Source organism: Centroberyx gerrardi, chromosome 11 (assembly GCF_048128805.1).
Source record: "Centroberyx gerrardi isolate f3 chromosome 11, fCenGer3.hap1.cur.20231027, whole genome shotgun sequence".
NCBI lineage: Eukaryota > Metazoa > Chordata > Actinopteri > Beryciformes > Berycidae > Centroberyx > Centroberyx gerrardi.
The window spans coordinates 20,210,851-20,223,467 of record NC_136007.1 but is presented as its reverse complement, the minus strand read 5'-3'; the positions used below and the strand labels follow the sequence as shown (position 1 = coordinate 20,223,467).

General features: G+C 42.8%; 1 protein-coding gene across 1 annotated transcript; it reads right to left on the bottom strand.

Moving 5' to 3' along the window:
- Positions 1-5,125: 5,125 nt before the first annotated feature.
- On the bottom strand, positions 5,126-10,939 carry mpzl2b (myelin protein zero-like 2b). The gene is made up of 5 exons (XM_071916615.2): positions 10,721-10,939; positions 8,606-8,775; positions 8,234-8,444; positions 7,507-7,675; positions 5,126-6,136 (listed from the first exon to the last, which is right to left on the bottom strand). The coding sequence occupies exons 1-5, from the start codon at positions 10,785-10,787 to the stop codon at positions 5,971-5,973; spliced, it is 783 nt and encodes a 260-aa protein (XP_071772716.2). The 5' UTR covers positions 10,788-10,939; the 3' UTR covers positions 5,126-5,970.
- Between the last annotated feature and the right edge of the window lie 1,678 nt (positions 10,940-12,617).

Below are 12,617 nucleotides of genomic sequence, written 5' to 3'. Positions count from 1 at the left end.
AGGCTGCTGCTCCTCTTCCTGGACAGCAGAGCCCGAAACGAAGCTGACTCCTCTCCCTGCCCGTCCCTCTGGCTATCTCTCAACTTTTTCCCTGCCCTCCGCTTTGGCTCCGTGCCACTTCTCCCTCCCTTATTCCTCTGTCCCCCCCATCACCCCCCCCCACCCACCCCCTCTCGTTCTCTCTCTCCTCCATCACCCCCCTTTTCACTCCTCCCCTCTCTGCCTCCCCCCCCTCCCCCTCCCAATCTCCTGACTCGGGGCGTGTATGCAGACTCAGGCACTTTTGTCAGAGTGTTTGTGAAGATCAGAGAAAGTTCTGCAGTGCAGGCTGAGGAGGAGGTAGCGTAACACAGCCCCGGGGGGAAAGCCAGACGCACGGTCTCATTGTAAAACAGTCCATTCATAACGAGACGTGTTACGCTCTTGCACTGATGTGTCTCGATGTCCTGGCTTCCTACTTGTGTGTCCCGCTGTTAAGGTTTCATAAGCCAACATCACAGAATTCCAAGCAAAAGGGGGACATGATGAGGTGAGAGCCGGGGAAAACAGTAGTTATTCTCTCTATTTTCCTGATAACATGAGCGAAAATATCGGCGTTTGTTCACCTGCAATGTGAATGTGACTTTGAAAGCTCCATCGCCACTATTCCCATTCCTTCCCTCTCTCCCTTTTCTCTCTCTCTCTCTCTCTCTCTCTCTCTCTCTCTCTCTCTCTCTCTCTCTCTCTCTCTGCACTTATCCTTCCTTATGATAGATTGACAGAGTTGAGTTTCCTGTGACTCTGCATTTCTATCCTCTCCTCTCTCCTCTTCTCTCTCCTCTTCTCTGTCTTGGTTTTTCCATGATGATATTGCCATGGTAGACAGAAAGAATGAGAGTCATATTCCCCTGGCTCAGGATAATCAACATCCACAGCCAATAGTTATATGTGTGCATGTGTGTGTGTGTGTGTGTGTCCCATTCAACGCCCAGAAGGTCAAACTACCTTGCATGCCACGAGGTATTCGTTACTCCGTTGCGACTGCGGTGATGCAGCTGCAAGTGCATTATGATATGAGGCAGTGTGAAGCATCATCACTCACAAGAGGACAGCCCCTTTCCCATAAATGTACAGACACACCAGTCAACAACAGCTGACCAGCGGCTGCTGTAGGACATTAGAGAGGAACTGCTTACCTCAGAGTCTCCAGATTTGATCAGTGCTTTTAGTGCTGATTAGTCAGCAACTTGTTAAAGAGGAGGACTGGCGTTGCGTTCATAAACTTAATACTAACATGATATCTCTACACTCCTTCCATTAAATAGCATCTGACTATCAAGGTTGATTTTTAGCCGTTTAGCTTCAGAGAAAAAAGGGTTAAAAAACATATAGATTCATTAGAGGTTGGTATTGGAGCAAAGGCACACACAGTAGGAGCGTGGGTGTGTGAAGACATGGAGGTCAATGAACGCAAATAGGGAAGGCACTGCCCCAACAACAGGGGTGCAATAGAGACGATGTGGCAGAGCTAGCCATCTGAGCAGGTACAGTTACACAAGCAGAGGACAAGGGGACAGCGACCACTTCCCTCTTGGATTATGCCTTTTGGTTGTTTTTCTCTGCTTACGGAATTGGCATTTCTTCTACAGGAGAGGGAAAGGTAAAGTTTGCAACTTTAAAGGGCTGTAACTGGAGTTTAAGCCGATACTTAGAGAGAAGACAGCTGCAGGTATCTGCCAGATAAGCATATATTTTACTTCCTTCGCAACTACTTTGCATGGTGATCTATTATTCATAGAGCAAGTTATTTCCCGCATCTATTTATGGGGAGTCTATGGGATGGCATATTATTCATTTAGCAAATTCATGCAATGTTTTTCAGATTGGAATAGCTATTGTGTGTCTCCGGTTAATTACATGAAGTATGTTTAGTTAATCACATGTCATGTTGTTGCTGCCATCAAAAGTTCTAGCACTCTGGCATTCATTATTGTTTCTCTGGAATATTTTAAAGGCGATCAGTAGTATTGCCTCAATGAGCACCAGCAGATTCAGTGAAGGTGAGCAGTGAGGGCAGAGGATAGAGCCGAGACAGATGACTAACCAAAACCAAGCAAGCACAATGTCAATATCCAGGTTAAGATCTAATGGTGTGATCAATGTGTGTAGCAGGATGTTGAGTGAATGAAGTTACTCCTCCCCTCTGTTTCATTAAGTAAATATGAGATTGAATCCGGTCATCAGCTGCAGGGCATGAACAAAACATAGTGTACCTTTGGCCAGAGGATTACTAATACACATCCACACACACTTATACTGCAACAAAGTATAGATAAAATGGTGAGCACTGATGTAGACTTCTGAGTCATGATAGACAGATAGCATTAGGTGCAGTGTGGTGTGTGGTGACAGCAGGTGCAGTAGGCGGCAGTGTAAAGGGTGTGGAGCTCATAAGTGAGAGATAATGTGGCCGGGCTGCAGGCTCACCGCTCTGCTCTCCAGGCCCCTCCACTGGAGTATCATTGCAGCAGTGGTGGGAACTCTTCCAGAACTGCAAGAAAAAAAAAAAGCCCTGTTTTGCTGCAGAAAGAGAGGGTGCTGCAGACCTGTGCAGGAGCACTGTAACCACACAGTGTGGGTGTCCGTGGACCGTCACACTCTCGTACACAAACCCAATCCCACACTCACTTATATGCAGATGTTCATTAGTACATAGTCACATATTATTATTCATGGATGCCGTGCAGACGCTCCCTCAGCTTTTAAAAGCACATACGCTACTGGGAGAATAGGTGTCATCTGCTCTTACTGCAGCAAAATGTCTGCAGCTCCAAGGGAAAGAGACAAGGACAGGCGTCTCAGCACTTACATTAGTGACGTAGAACACACACACACACTGAAGAGGAAATGACAGATTTAGCCAGAATCATACATGCTATTATAATGTAATTACTTCTGTCTTTTCAAAGCAGATAATATTGATTACAAGGTGGCTAATTCAGTCCAGTGATTTCACTGTGCATGGACACACACACCTTATTGAATCCTGGCACAAGTCCCACTTATGTGACTCAGTGGTTATCACATATGATAAGGACACAAAGCAGGGACTTTAACAGATAATATTCACCCAGACTGAATCAGCTTTTGAATTGACTGTGACGAAAAATGTTGCAACATCTAACATTGCTTCCTCGTCACCAGCTTTTCCCCGTCGCCTGCTTGTCCTTTTTCCAAAACCAAGGTGATTGGCTAGAAGAGGCATGTAAAGTATTTGATGTCGTATGCCTTGGCGCTAAATCAATTATCCTGACACAGTGCTCAACCCATCCACACAGACGCAGACACAACCTGTTCACTACACAAACATCAGTTCCCTGGCATAGGATTTATGTCATGCAGTACAGTAGGTGAAGGCCTGATCTATGTCTTTTAATTTCTGTAAAATAACTTTGAGCTGTGTGAAGACATGTTCTGTATTCCATCAAAGGGAAAGTGCACAGTGGGCAAAAGAGTCACTGAGTGGCAGTTCGTGTTTCACCCAGACAAGGTCTTGTAGTCCCAGGCAGGCAGGTCCACACATGTCCCAGAGCAGAAACACCAGCTCCTCTCCAACCTGCCACAGCAACTGCTCCAGGGTAACATCGTGCCACTCTCTCTTTTTTTTACAAGAGGAAGGCAACACACATGAAAGCAAGGATTGTGTACAGCCAACAGCGAAAACAATACTTCTGCCAAGGACTGTAAAAAAGAAGAGTGATACCACCAGGGGGTGATATCTCCTGCACGCTTAATAATAATGGGAACACCAGGAAATTTCTGTCCGTCCTTTCTGACTGTCATTTACCAAACTAACAATGAAACTCACAATGAAATGTTATGTTACATTTCAACTAGTGTTGTCTGTTTAACAGTACTTTTAAAAAGTAGTTCAAATATACACAAACTACACTGTGAAAAGATTATGATAGTGTCAAGAATATATCACTGTGGAGACAGAAATAGAGGTAGACTTTGTAACCAATCCTAATTTTAGGTTAGCAATATGCTCATGTAGGCTACAAATGTGAGGTTTGACTTGAACACCACTCAAAAGGAACCGGCTTCAACTAAAAGTGGTACTGGCTGATAACAAAACAGCACATAAACTACTGTATGCACATTAAACAAGCAAATGCAATGCACTTGGTCCTGGTTGGCTCCCCTAAAAAAATTACTAAATCATCCCACTAAAGAATCACTAAAATCCTTCCAATCAGGCCAATTAGCAGCATTTGAACTGGAAAGCCTCCAATCAACTGGTTTATCACATTGAATTAGAAGAGCTGGTGTTGTCGGCCAATCAGAATCCAGTAGCCTATTGACTGTTCTACCTGTGAGGATTCATGCCACGTTCATGTCTTATCAGATTTACTATAAATACGACCTGCCAACTAGGAAAAAACGTTCACGTCAACCTGCTAGTGGTAATTACAAGTACGATATATGGGGCTTTTTTTCCAGGGCTCCGATTTCTCCCACTTGGTGTCGCGGATTGCGGAAGTGTGTCGACACAAGCTGTAAACACTGCAGTGAATCCACCCATGTCAGCAGTCCAAGATAATAAAAACTCTCAGTTACTTTCACAGTAATACTATCAAGTCTACTTACAAAAAGTGAAGAATGTCTGCTGCACTTTGTTTATGATTGATTTTAAATGAATAAATAAAAAATATTTTGGATGTGGGCATTCCAATGAGTAAAAGACGTGAACACTTCCAAGTTGTAGCAACGAGACGTCATCCCACATCCCATTCTTAAGCTTCTTCCCATGACATGAACGCAGCATTAATCTTCAAATCATTCAATTTAACTAATTAAATTAAACTTTTAACTAAACTACATCTATTTGCAAAACATCATGAGGAACATTATTGTTATCCTGAGCCAGAGTATATTTGAAAACAAAGTCATCAAAACAGAATCACTTGTAACCTTTAAGTCAGTCAGCTGAGGGACAGGAACTATGACTCCCACTCCTTGCTATGTGTGACACCTGTAGGAGTGGCCGCTGGCTGGCATGCTGGCACTCCACACTCCCCCACCCTGTCTCTCAGTTCAGCGATTACAGACATTGCACATTTTTATCATGATATACTTCATGCCATTTTGAAATTTCAAAAACAGCTCTTTATTCCAAAATCACTGTATAGAAATACATATGAAACAGTTCCAGGTCTTGATTTATAAAAGCGCACTGTTATGCTTATTTAAAAGAATATATACAAGATCAAAGTATAAAATCACTTGTGCAATATTGCCTTTATGGTAAACACCATGTTTCGCACACCACTTACTAACCCCACAGTGGACCTGATGTCATCTTAGGGACACAAAAGGTAAAAAGTAAAAGGGCAACAACCATTCTCCATTCCGTTTCTAACAGCTGCAAAGACGCATTACGACACACTATCTGATGGTGTTTGTTGCTGAACATTTTGTCTTGCCTAGTCTCAGCTGATGCTTTTAGGAACAGAATGGGAGAGACATGAATTTGGCAGCAGCACAGATGGGAGACAAAGATTGTATGCACACAAGCACATTTCTCTTGGTGTGAGCTGATGTTGGTATTGAGCCAAAAGCAAAGTTTAACTGTGAAAACATGAAAATGTATGAATGCTCACAATGTTGATCTTGGGCAACAGATCTCCACTGGATTTGTGGAAATCCAGTAAAGCTAGCATACGGAAGCAAAGGTAGAGTCCTGCTGTACCATAAATGGCACATCCAACAATCCACATATATTCATAAAACTTAACATAAAAATTAACATTTGCATGTAATGCATTTTTGTAATTCAGTGCCACACTGCAACAATGCAAAGACACATGTACATTAACTTACACACTATCTGACAGGGTTTAAAATATCTGAACATTTAGACCATTTTAATGAGTGGAAAAATGGCTGATGTTATGACTGGAAAGAGGGTTAATCCAAATTGGGCCTGATTTAATCATCATCATCATCACCACCATCATCATCATCATCATCGTCATCGTCGTCATCCTCTTCCTCCTCATCATCATCTCCGCTGCTGGGCTCAGACTCTTCATCTGAGCTCTCAACCTCAATCGCCTTCTCCACTATTTTCAGATGAAGGGCCTCTTCAGGTTTACTGATGCGACCGCACACACAGATTCAACCACAGTCAGCCACACAAAGCAGACAGACGCACATGCAGGCACACGTGCGCGTACACACACACGCGCACACACACACACACACACACACACACACACACACAGGCAAACAGTGAGATATTGATGGACATCTGGCCGCATTGAAAGTGTAGCAAATTAACAACAGGCCTACATTTGTTTACCTCAGTAAACCTCCAAAGGCAGAATAACAGAGAAAGAAACCTTGAGGAATACAATACCCAGACTCCTCAGCTTGGACCGAACCCAGACGTTTTCCCTCCAGAGCGCCACAGAGAATTGATGCACTGCTTCTTCCATGGACAAATTTGTCACCGAAATATTAGTTCATTAAGATGTCTCCACCAAAAACAGTTCATGGTTCTCTGGGGTCAAAGTCTCTGGACTTGTTAATTTCTTCACCTGTATTCACACTTTAGAGTAGCATATTTTCCATTACGCTGTAAAGCAATAGGTGTCAGTTTGGCTGCTGTTTGCAGAAAAAAGGGAAAGTTTTGCCCAGAAAAAGGTTACACCAGCTCTTATCTTCCATACCTTAAAAACATAAGTAACCCTCTGACTCAAGGATAACAGGCAAAAGTATTGGTATGACTCAATTCACCACAGCAGTATGAAGACTCATTTTTACTTTCTAGGTATAAAGTCAATTTTGTGCATTATCCATTACATGCTTCAGTTTTAAGTCATGATTCAGTTAAAGCATAACCCTGTAAAACTTGTGATCAGATAACTATATTGATTTTCAAAAAAATAATCAAAAACATGTTAAAATATTTAGTATGTTAAAAATGTATCATTGTTTGTTAGATGATACAAGAGCAACTCAACTGTGTAATAAGAGCAAATGCTGAGGCTGCCCTCACAGCCCAGCACAGTTAGTGCTACTGTTGTGAATTGATGTCAGTGAACAAGTTTCAAGAAAAGCACTTTGTTAGAAAACTCCCTCCAACATATTCACATCTCCTACACTAGAGCTTAAAAACTATGAATAAAATGAAGTCAAAAACACTACTATAAACTACAAAAAAAAATCTACAATCACTGTTGTCCTTTGGTAAAAACATTTAAAAGTGTATAAGAATGTGGTATTAAAACAAATGGGAAGTGTGGTATGTTAGATCCCTAATACTGAAGTAAATTATCTACAATAGTATCTTAGAGGTTCACATTGGGGAAGCAAACGTGGAAGAAAGGAGACCCTCCCCCCTTAACATTCATTAGTCTCTTCCAGCAGAGAGGCCCCAGACAGACGCTCCAAAAAGCCAATCCCTGCAGACTCCACACCAGTCCCAAGACGAGAGGAGAGCCCCGGCCCTCCGGCCCTCACCACACGGTTGGGTCCTTCCACTCCTGCTCCCGCGTGTGCAGCTCCACGTCCTTGTCCATGTGCCTCCTCTTGTAGAACTTCACCAGCACAAAGATACCCAGGATGAGCAGGATAATGCCGCAGGCTCCCCCCACCGCCGCCGCCAGGATGCCGATCTCAGAGAGGCCAACTAGAAACAATGAAGCCCAAACACACCGATTAGATTGGATGAAGGTTTCATGACGCCTGCGGAGAAACTGGGTCACTGCAGCAGCAGAGAATGGGATAGAGATAAGATTAGAGGAAATACGGCAGAGTGGTCCAGTGGTTAAACAGGCCGTCCTTCAACCGGACGACCCGGGTTCAAGCTGCCGACCTGATGAAGTGCTCTTGAGCAAGACACTGAATCCCTACCAGCTCCAGGAGCGCTAGTAGCTGAACCTGACTTCTGACCTCCCTGAGGAGGAGGCCAAGCGACAAACATAATTTCCCTACAGGGATCAATAAAATACCACCTTATAAAAACAGAATATTGAAGATATTACGACAAAAGAACATATTAATGCTAATAACACAGATAAGTAAAAATGATAAAGGATAGGATAAAAGCTACTGCGACTAGCTATCTCCCAGTTTGTGGTCGGGTAGATATTTGATAGTGATGAAATATGATGAACTTGCTATCTTCCCCGGAGTGGTTTTGGAATATCAAAGTGTCCTATAGGGGATAAAATACGACCAGTCTAACCTTTGCTGACGACCTTGAGGATGATCTCTCCGCTTTTGCCGTGTACGTCTGGCAGGTTGTGCACCTGGCAGGTGTAGGTGCCGTTAAAGGTGGGGGGCACCTCGTGCAGGGTGATGGAGGCATCCTGTCTCATAATGTCGCCCGACCACACCGCACGGTCTTTAAAACGCCCATGCGTGGGAGGATACGGCGTCTCCTGGTAGTAGAACACCTGACACACACACACACACACACACGTCAAATTGCAGACAAGATAGAGTATAAAGCTCTATACAAATCATGACTGGATTTCATAACTGATAATGAGTGAATATCAAATCACAATACAAACTGATTCAAAACATTTTCATAACAGTAACTGTTGCCACACACCGACTCCTCAGGTCCGGGATGCAGGGGACGGAAGTTCCAGGACACAATCACAGTTTGGGGTGACACGGGGTGAACGGAGCTAAAGGTGCACTTCAGTCTCACATTCGTCCCGTTGACTGCTTCCACTTCACTCGAAGTGAAAATCTCCATCCCACTGACTCGTCGCACCCCTACGGTACAACCCAGTGAGGAAGGACACTCATTAACATGTAACCTCATCCATACACACATTCACTCACTGACTGACTCAGGCATTCACACACAAACAAAAAACTGACATTTCAAACTGCCGTCTTACAAAGTTTCCTATTCCGAACACTATTTTATCCCTCAGTTTTGGGGCATTGAATCAGACTAAAAAGCAGACATGTTGGCGCCAAATCGCTGGTGCTCATTGGTCATTTTGTAGCGATAAGTTGTGTCTTTGTGAATCTCTTGTGCCAGCTGCCCATGATCCATTGTACGCCACGGCTCCGAATGGTAAGGCAAATTATTTTACATCAGCTTGCATGAAGCGACAAACCCATGAGAATAAAGCAACGAAACCAAGACAAATTTCCTGCTATTCTACATTACTTCACTCAAGTACATTTAACTACAGAGCAAATAACATTACAGAACATCTGATGAATGGCCCTATCCTGACAGAGTGTTTGTATGGAGCTGTGTGTATCTTGGTTAATGTTTGCACGAGCGTGTGAGTACAGAGGGTCAGCTGGACACTGCCTGCGTTAGACGCCTGCAAGAGGCAGAGAACATGAAATATATTATCTAAAAAGAGCTGGTTTGGGGATTTCTGGAGTCAACGTCTCTTAATCACACATCCTCTTCTTCATGGATGACCCAAAAATGAACTATCAACTTTCCATGTTGCTCTATTTGGAACCATAGTAGATGCAACTGGCTGATTCATCTCCTTTCAAGGGTTCTGGTGTGATGAGATTTGGGTTAAATCTGGATCATATTGCCACAGTGATGTGCATTCCTCCAGCCCCTTCCTCTGGATTAAAACATTCCTGCTAATAAACCATAGAGAAGAAGCCTGGAATGTTCCATAATCCTGGACAGTGAGGGATAAACTGTCTGACAGGAGATGAAATTTAAACTTCATTGTATTTAATAGGATGTTACAACTGTTACAACTAATAACAGGCCTCTGCCACCTGCGAAATGAGCAATGGCTTATAGGTACACTTCTGCCCTAACATCGCCCTCCGGATGCCAAAAACAGCCCTTCTCTCAGTAACATTATATGCAACTGAGATGGGACAACAGAAATCTCATTACAACATTTGCAAGCAGGAATATCCTACCACTGTCTACCATCCCAGTTTTAATAGTATGACTTGAATTTCTAAAAGGGGGCTATCTGTGAAAATCCACCGAAACTTAAAAAGAAAAAATCAGAATAGCCTATATTAAAAATGCACTCGATTTAAAACAACAACAAACATATCTTCCCTATCCAGCACCTTTCAGTCACATTCAGTCCAGGTCTTACAGCTGCATTTGAGCCCAAGCAAAGAACAGCCTGACAATACATCAGAATTTAGCCTATAAATTATTTTCCACCCTCCAACTAGTTAAGTGTGGTCTTCTATGTTAGCTCTTTTGATTAAAAAAAAATGTAGCCTAATGATTTGGTTATATCAAATGTTGGTTAAATTGATTTGGTCCTCTTAGCTTAACATTATTGTTGTAACATTACACTCAGTGGCTGCGGTAGAGTTGCAGTTATTAACATTATGAAAAACGTCTCGCCCTGCTTCCCTTGGTGAAAAGGCTATTTGATACTCCTCAGTATTTATTTTTCTTTTAAAGCACAGCATTTTGTTCCGTTTTAATCAAGTAGACTACATATTAAACGAAGCAAAAAACAAAACAAAGCAAAAAACACAAAAACGTATTCACCCAGTCAAGACAAAAGTATTAAGCCCCTACTACAAAAGTCATACATCTCATATTCCCCATTACCTATCAGTCGAGTACGCTATCACCAACACACTATAAGTAGCCTATATTTAAGAGTATTAGAGGAATAGTTGGCTACAGTGGTTCTGCGTCAGTGGAGATCAAACTGAAGCACCGTCTGTGCAGGAAGCTGTCGAAACTCACCTGGCACCACGAAACCTCCCAGGAGAGTGAAGAACTGGAGCCATATCCGATACATAGGCTTAACCATTTATACCTTCTGCCTAAACTCAGGCGGGTCAGTTGCTCTGTAGAAGTCGCTTCATGTGAACAGTTTGGAGAAAGTCATGAACGCATTTCACCGCAGACTGTGGGAGGAAATAATAGTAGGCCAAGTCTGCACTCGGAAATGTAAGTCACCTTCCGTCTAGTATGGCTACACACCTTTTCTGGATGGGCGGCGTTACACGGACTTTTCTGGCAGAACCTGTTGTCCTACCTGCCACAGCCAATGTGCATCTACAGGCAGGTGAGACAGTTTCGGTACTGCTGCTGTCTTCCCATGAGGAGTATGTTCGATTGACAAACTACCTATCAGTTGATAAACACCTTCATGTTTGACTTACGGCGACTGCTGACAGTCAAATTAAAATGTGATCTAAAAAGTCAATTCTCTGCTGACTAATACCATCTTGTGGCCACATAACCGTATCACAAACAAGAATGAGTCACCCTACTCAAGACCAGCTACAAACCGACTAACTAATGCTTCCTTCAAGTGCTGTCGGGATTATTGCAGCAGTGGCGTAATTGTGTCTAAAACATTGGGGGAGACCAACTGATGGTCAGGGCCCTCCCCCAGAAATGTTTACTAATTTTAAATGCATTTCCTGCAATTCTACAGACTTTGGCATCACTGTTGAGCTTTCTTGAATACAGAAAAAGATAGACTACATCACTTTCACCAAAAAAGGGAAATGCTAAGTGACAAACTATTGATATATGTAGGCCTAAGTTTTGAACACAATTAAAACAGTTTTTTTAATAGGCTACCATCCTTTTCTCTAGTAGTTATATATTTTTCTTTTACATTTATTAGTTATTAGTTATTAGTTAATTATATATTTTTCTTTTTTCGCTTCCCCCGGTCCCCCCCGCCAATTACGCCTATGTATTGCAGTGACAAGGTGGGCGCATATGAGCGACCCAACAAAGTGGTAAGATAACATTGGAAAAGTGGGAATTTTCAATCATGCCGGAGTTGCCCAGATGTGACGTCTAGGGCAGCGGTTTTCAAAGTCCTGCTGGTTTTCTATCCTACCAGGTGGTTAATTGCAGTTAATTGCATTCACCTGGTGTCCCAGGTGTAAAACAGTTCCTGATTAGATGGCTACAATGAAAACCAGCAGGACTCTAGATCATGAGGACAGGGAATGGAAACTACTGGTTTGGGGCAGTGTTTCTCAACCCAGTCCTCAAGGACCTCCTGTCCTGCAACGTTTAGCTCCAACCCTACTCTTGCACACCTGATTCAATTAAGGGCCTTAATTGAATCAGGTGTGCAAGAGTAGAGGCTGATTATCAATACACGTTCTTGTGCAAAAGGCAGCTCCAAGCATGTCCAGTGCTCAACGATTTACAGACGGTGCAGGTGTTTGTGATGATGATTTCAGGTGTGAGTATCTAAAAGGGTCTGTGTTGGGCTTTAAGTGAGAACTTCCAGAACAAGTTTTTTAGTCACTCTAGGAAATGTGTGAGAGGTCCCGTTTTATGTGGGAAAACACCAATCTTGTGGAATATGTGGAAAGGATTGTTGTTCTGTGGTGGATTGGAAACTGAAGGAAGAGCAAGAGCAAAGTGTTTCATTGTGAAAGGAATCGTACTACAGGTTCAGTAAAGTGCCTGTGAAGAGTTAAGGAGAGCAATAGGAGAAGTGAATATCACATGTTGAAGCAGAGTCATTCCATCTGAAATCAGACAGGAATTGGGAGTTTTACAGGCTTAGGTCTCAAATTGTTCTCTTGTTTTCACACATTGTGTATTTATATTAATAAAGACTAACTTTGGTGATGATATTCTACATACTTTTAAAGGTACAGGG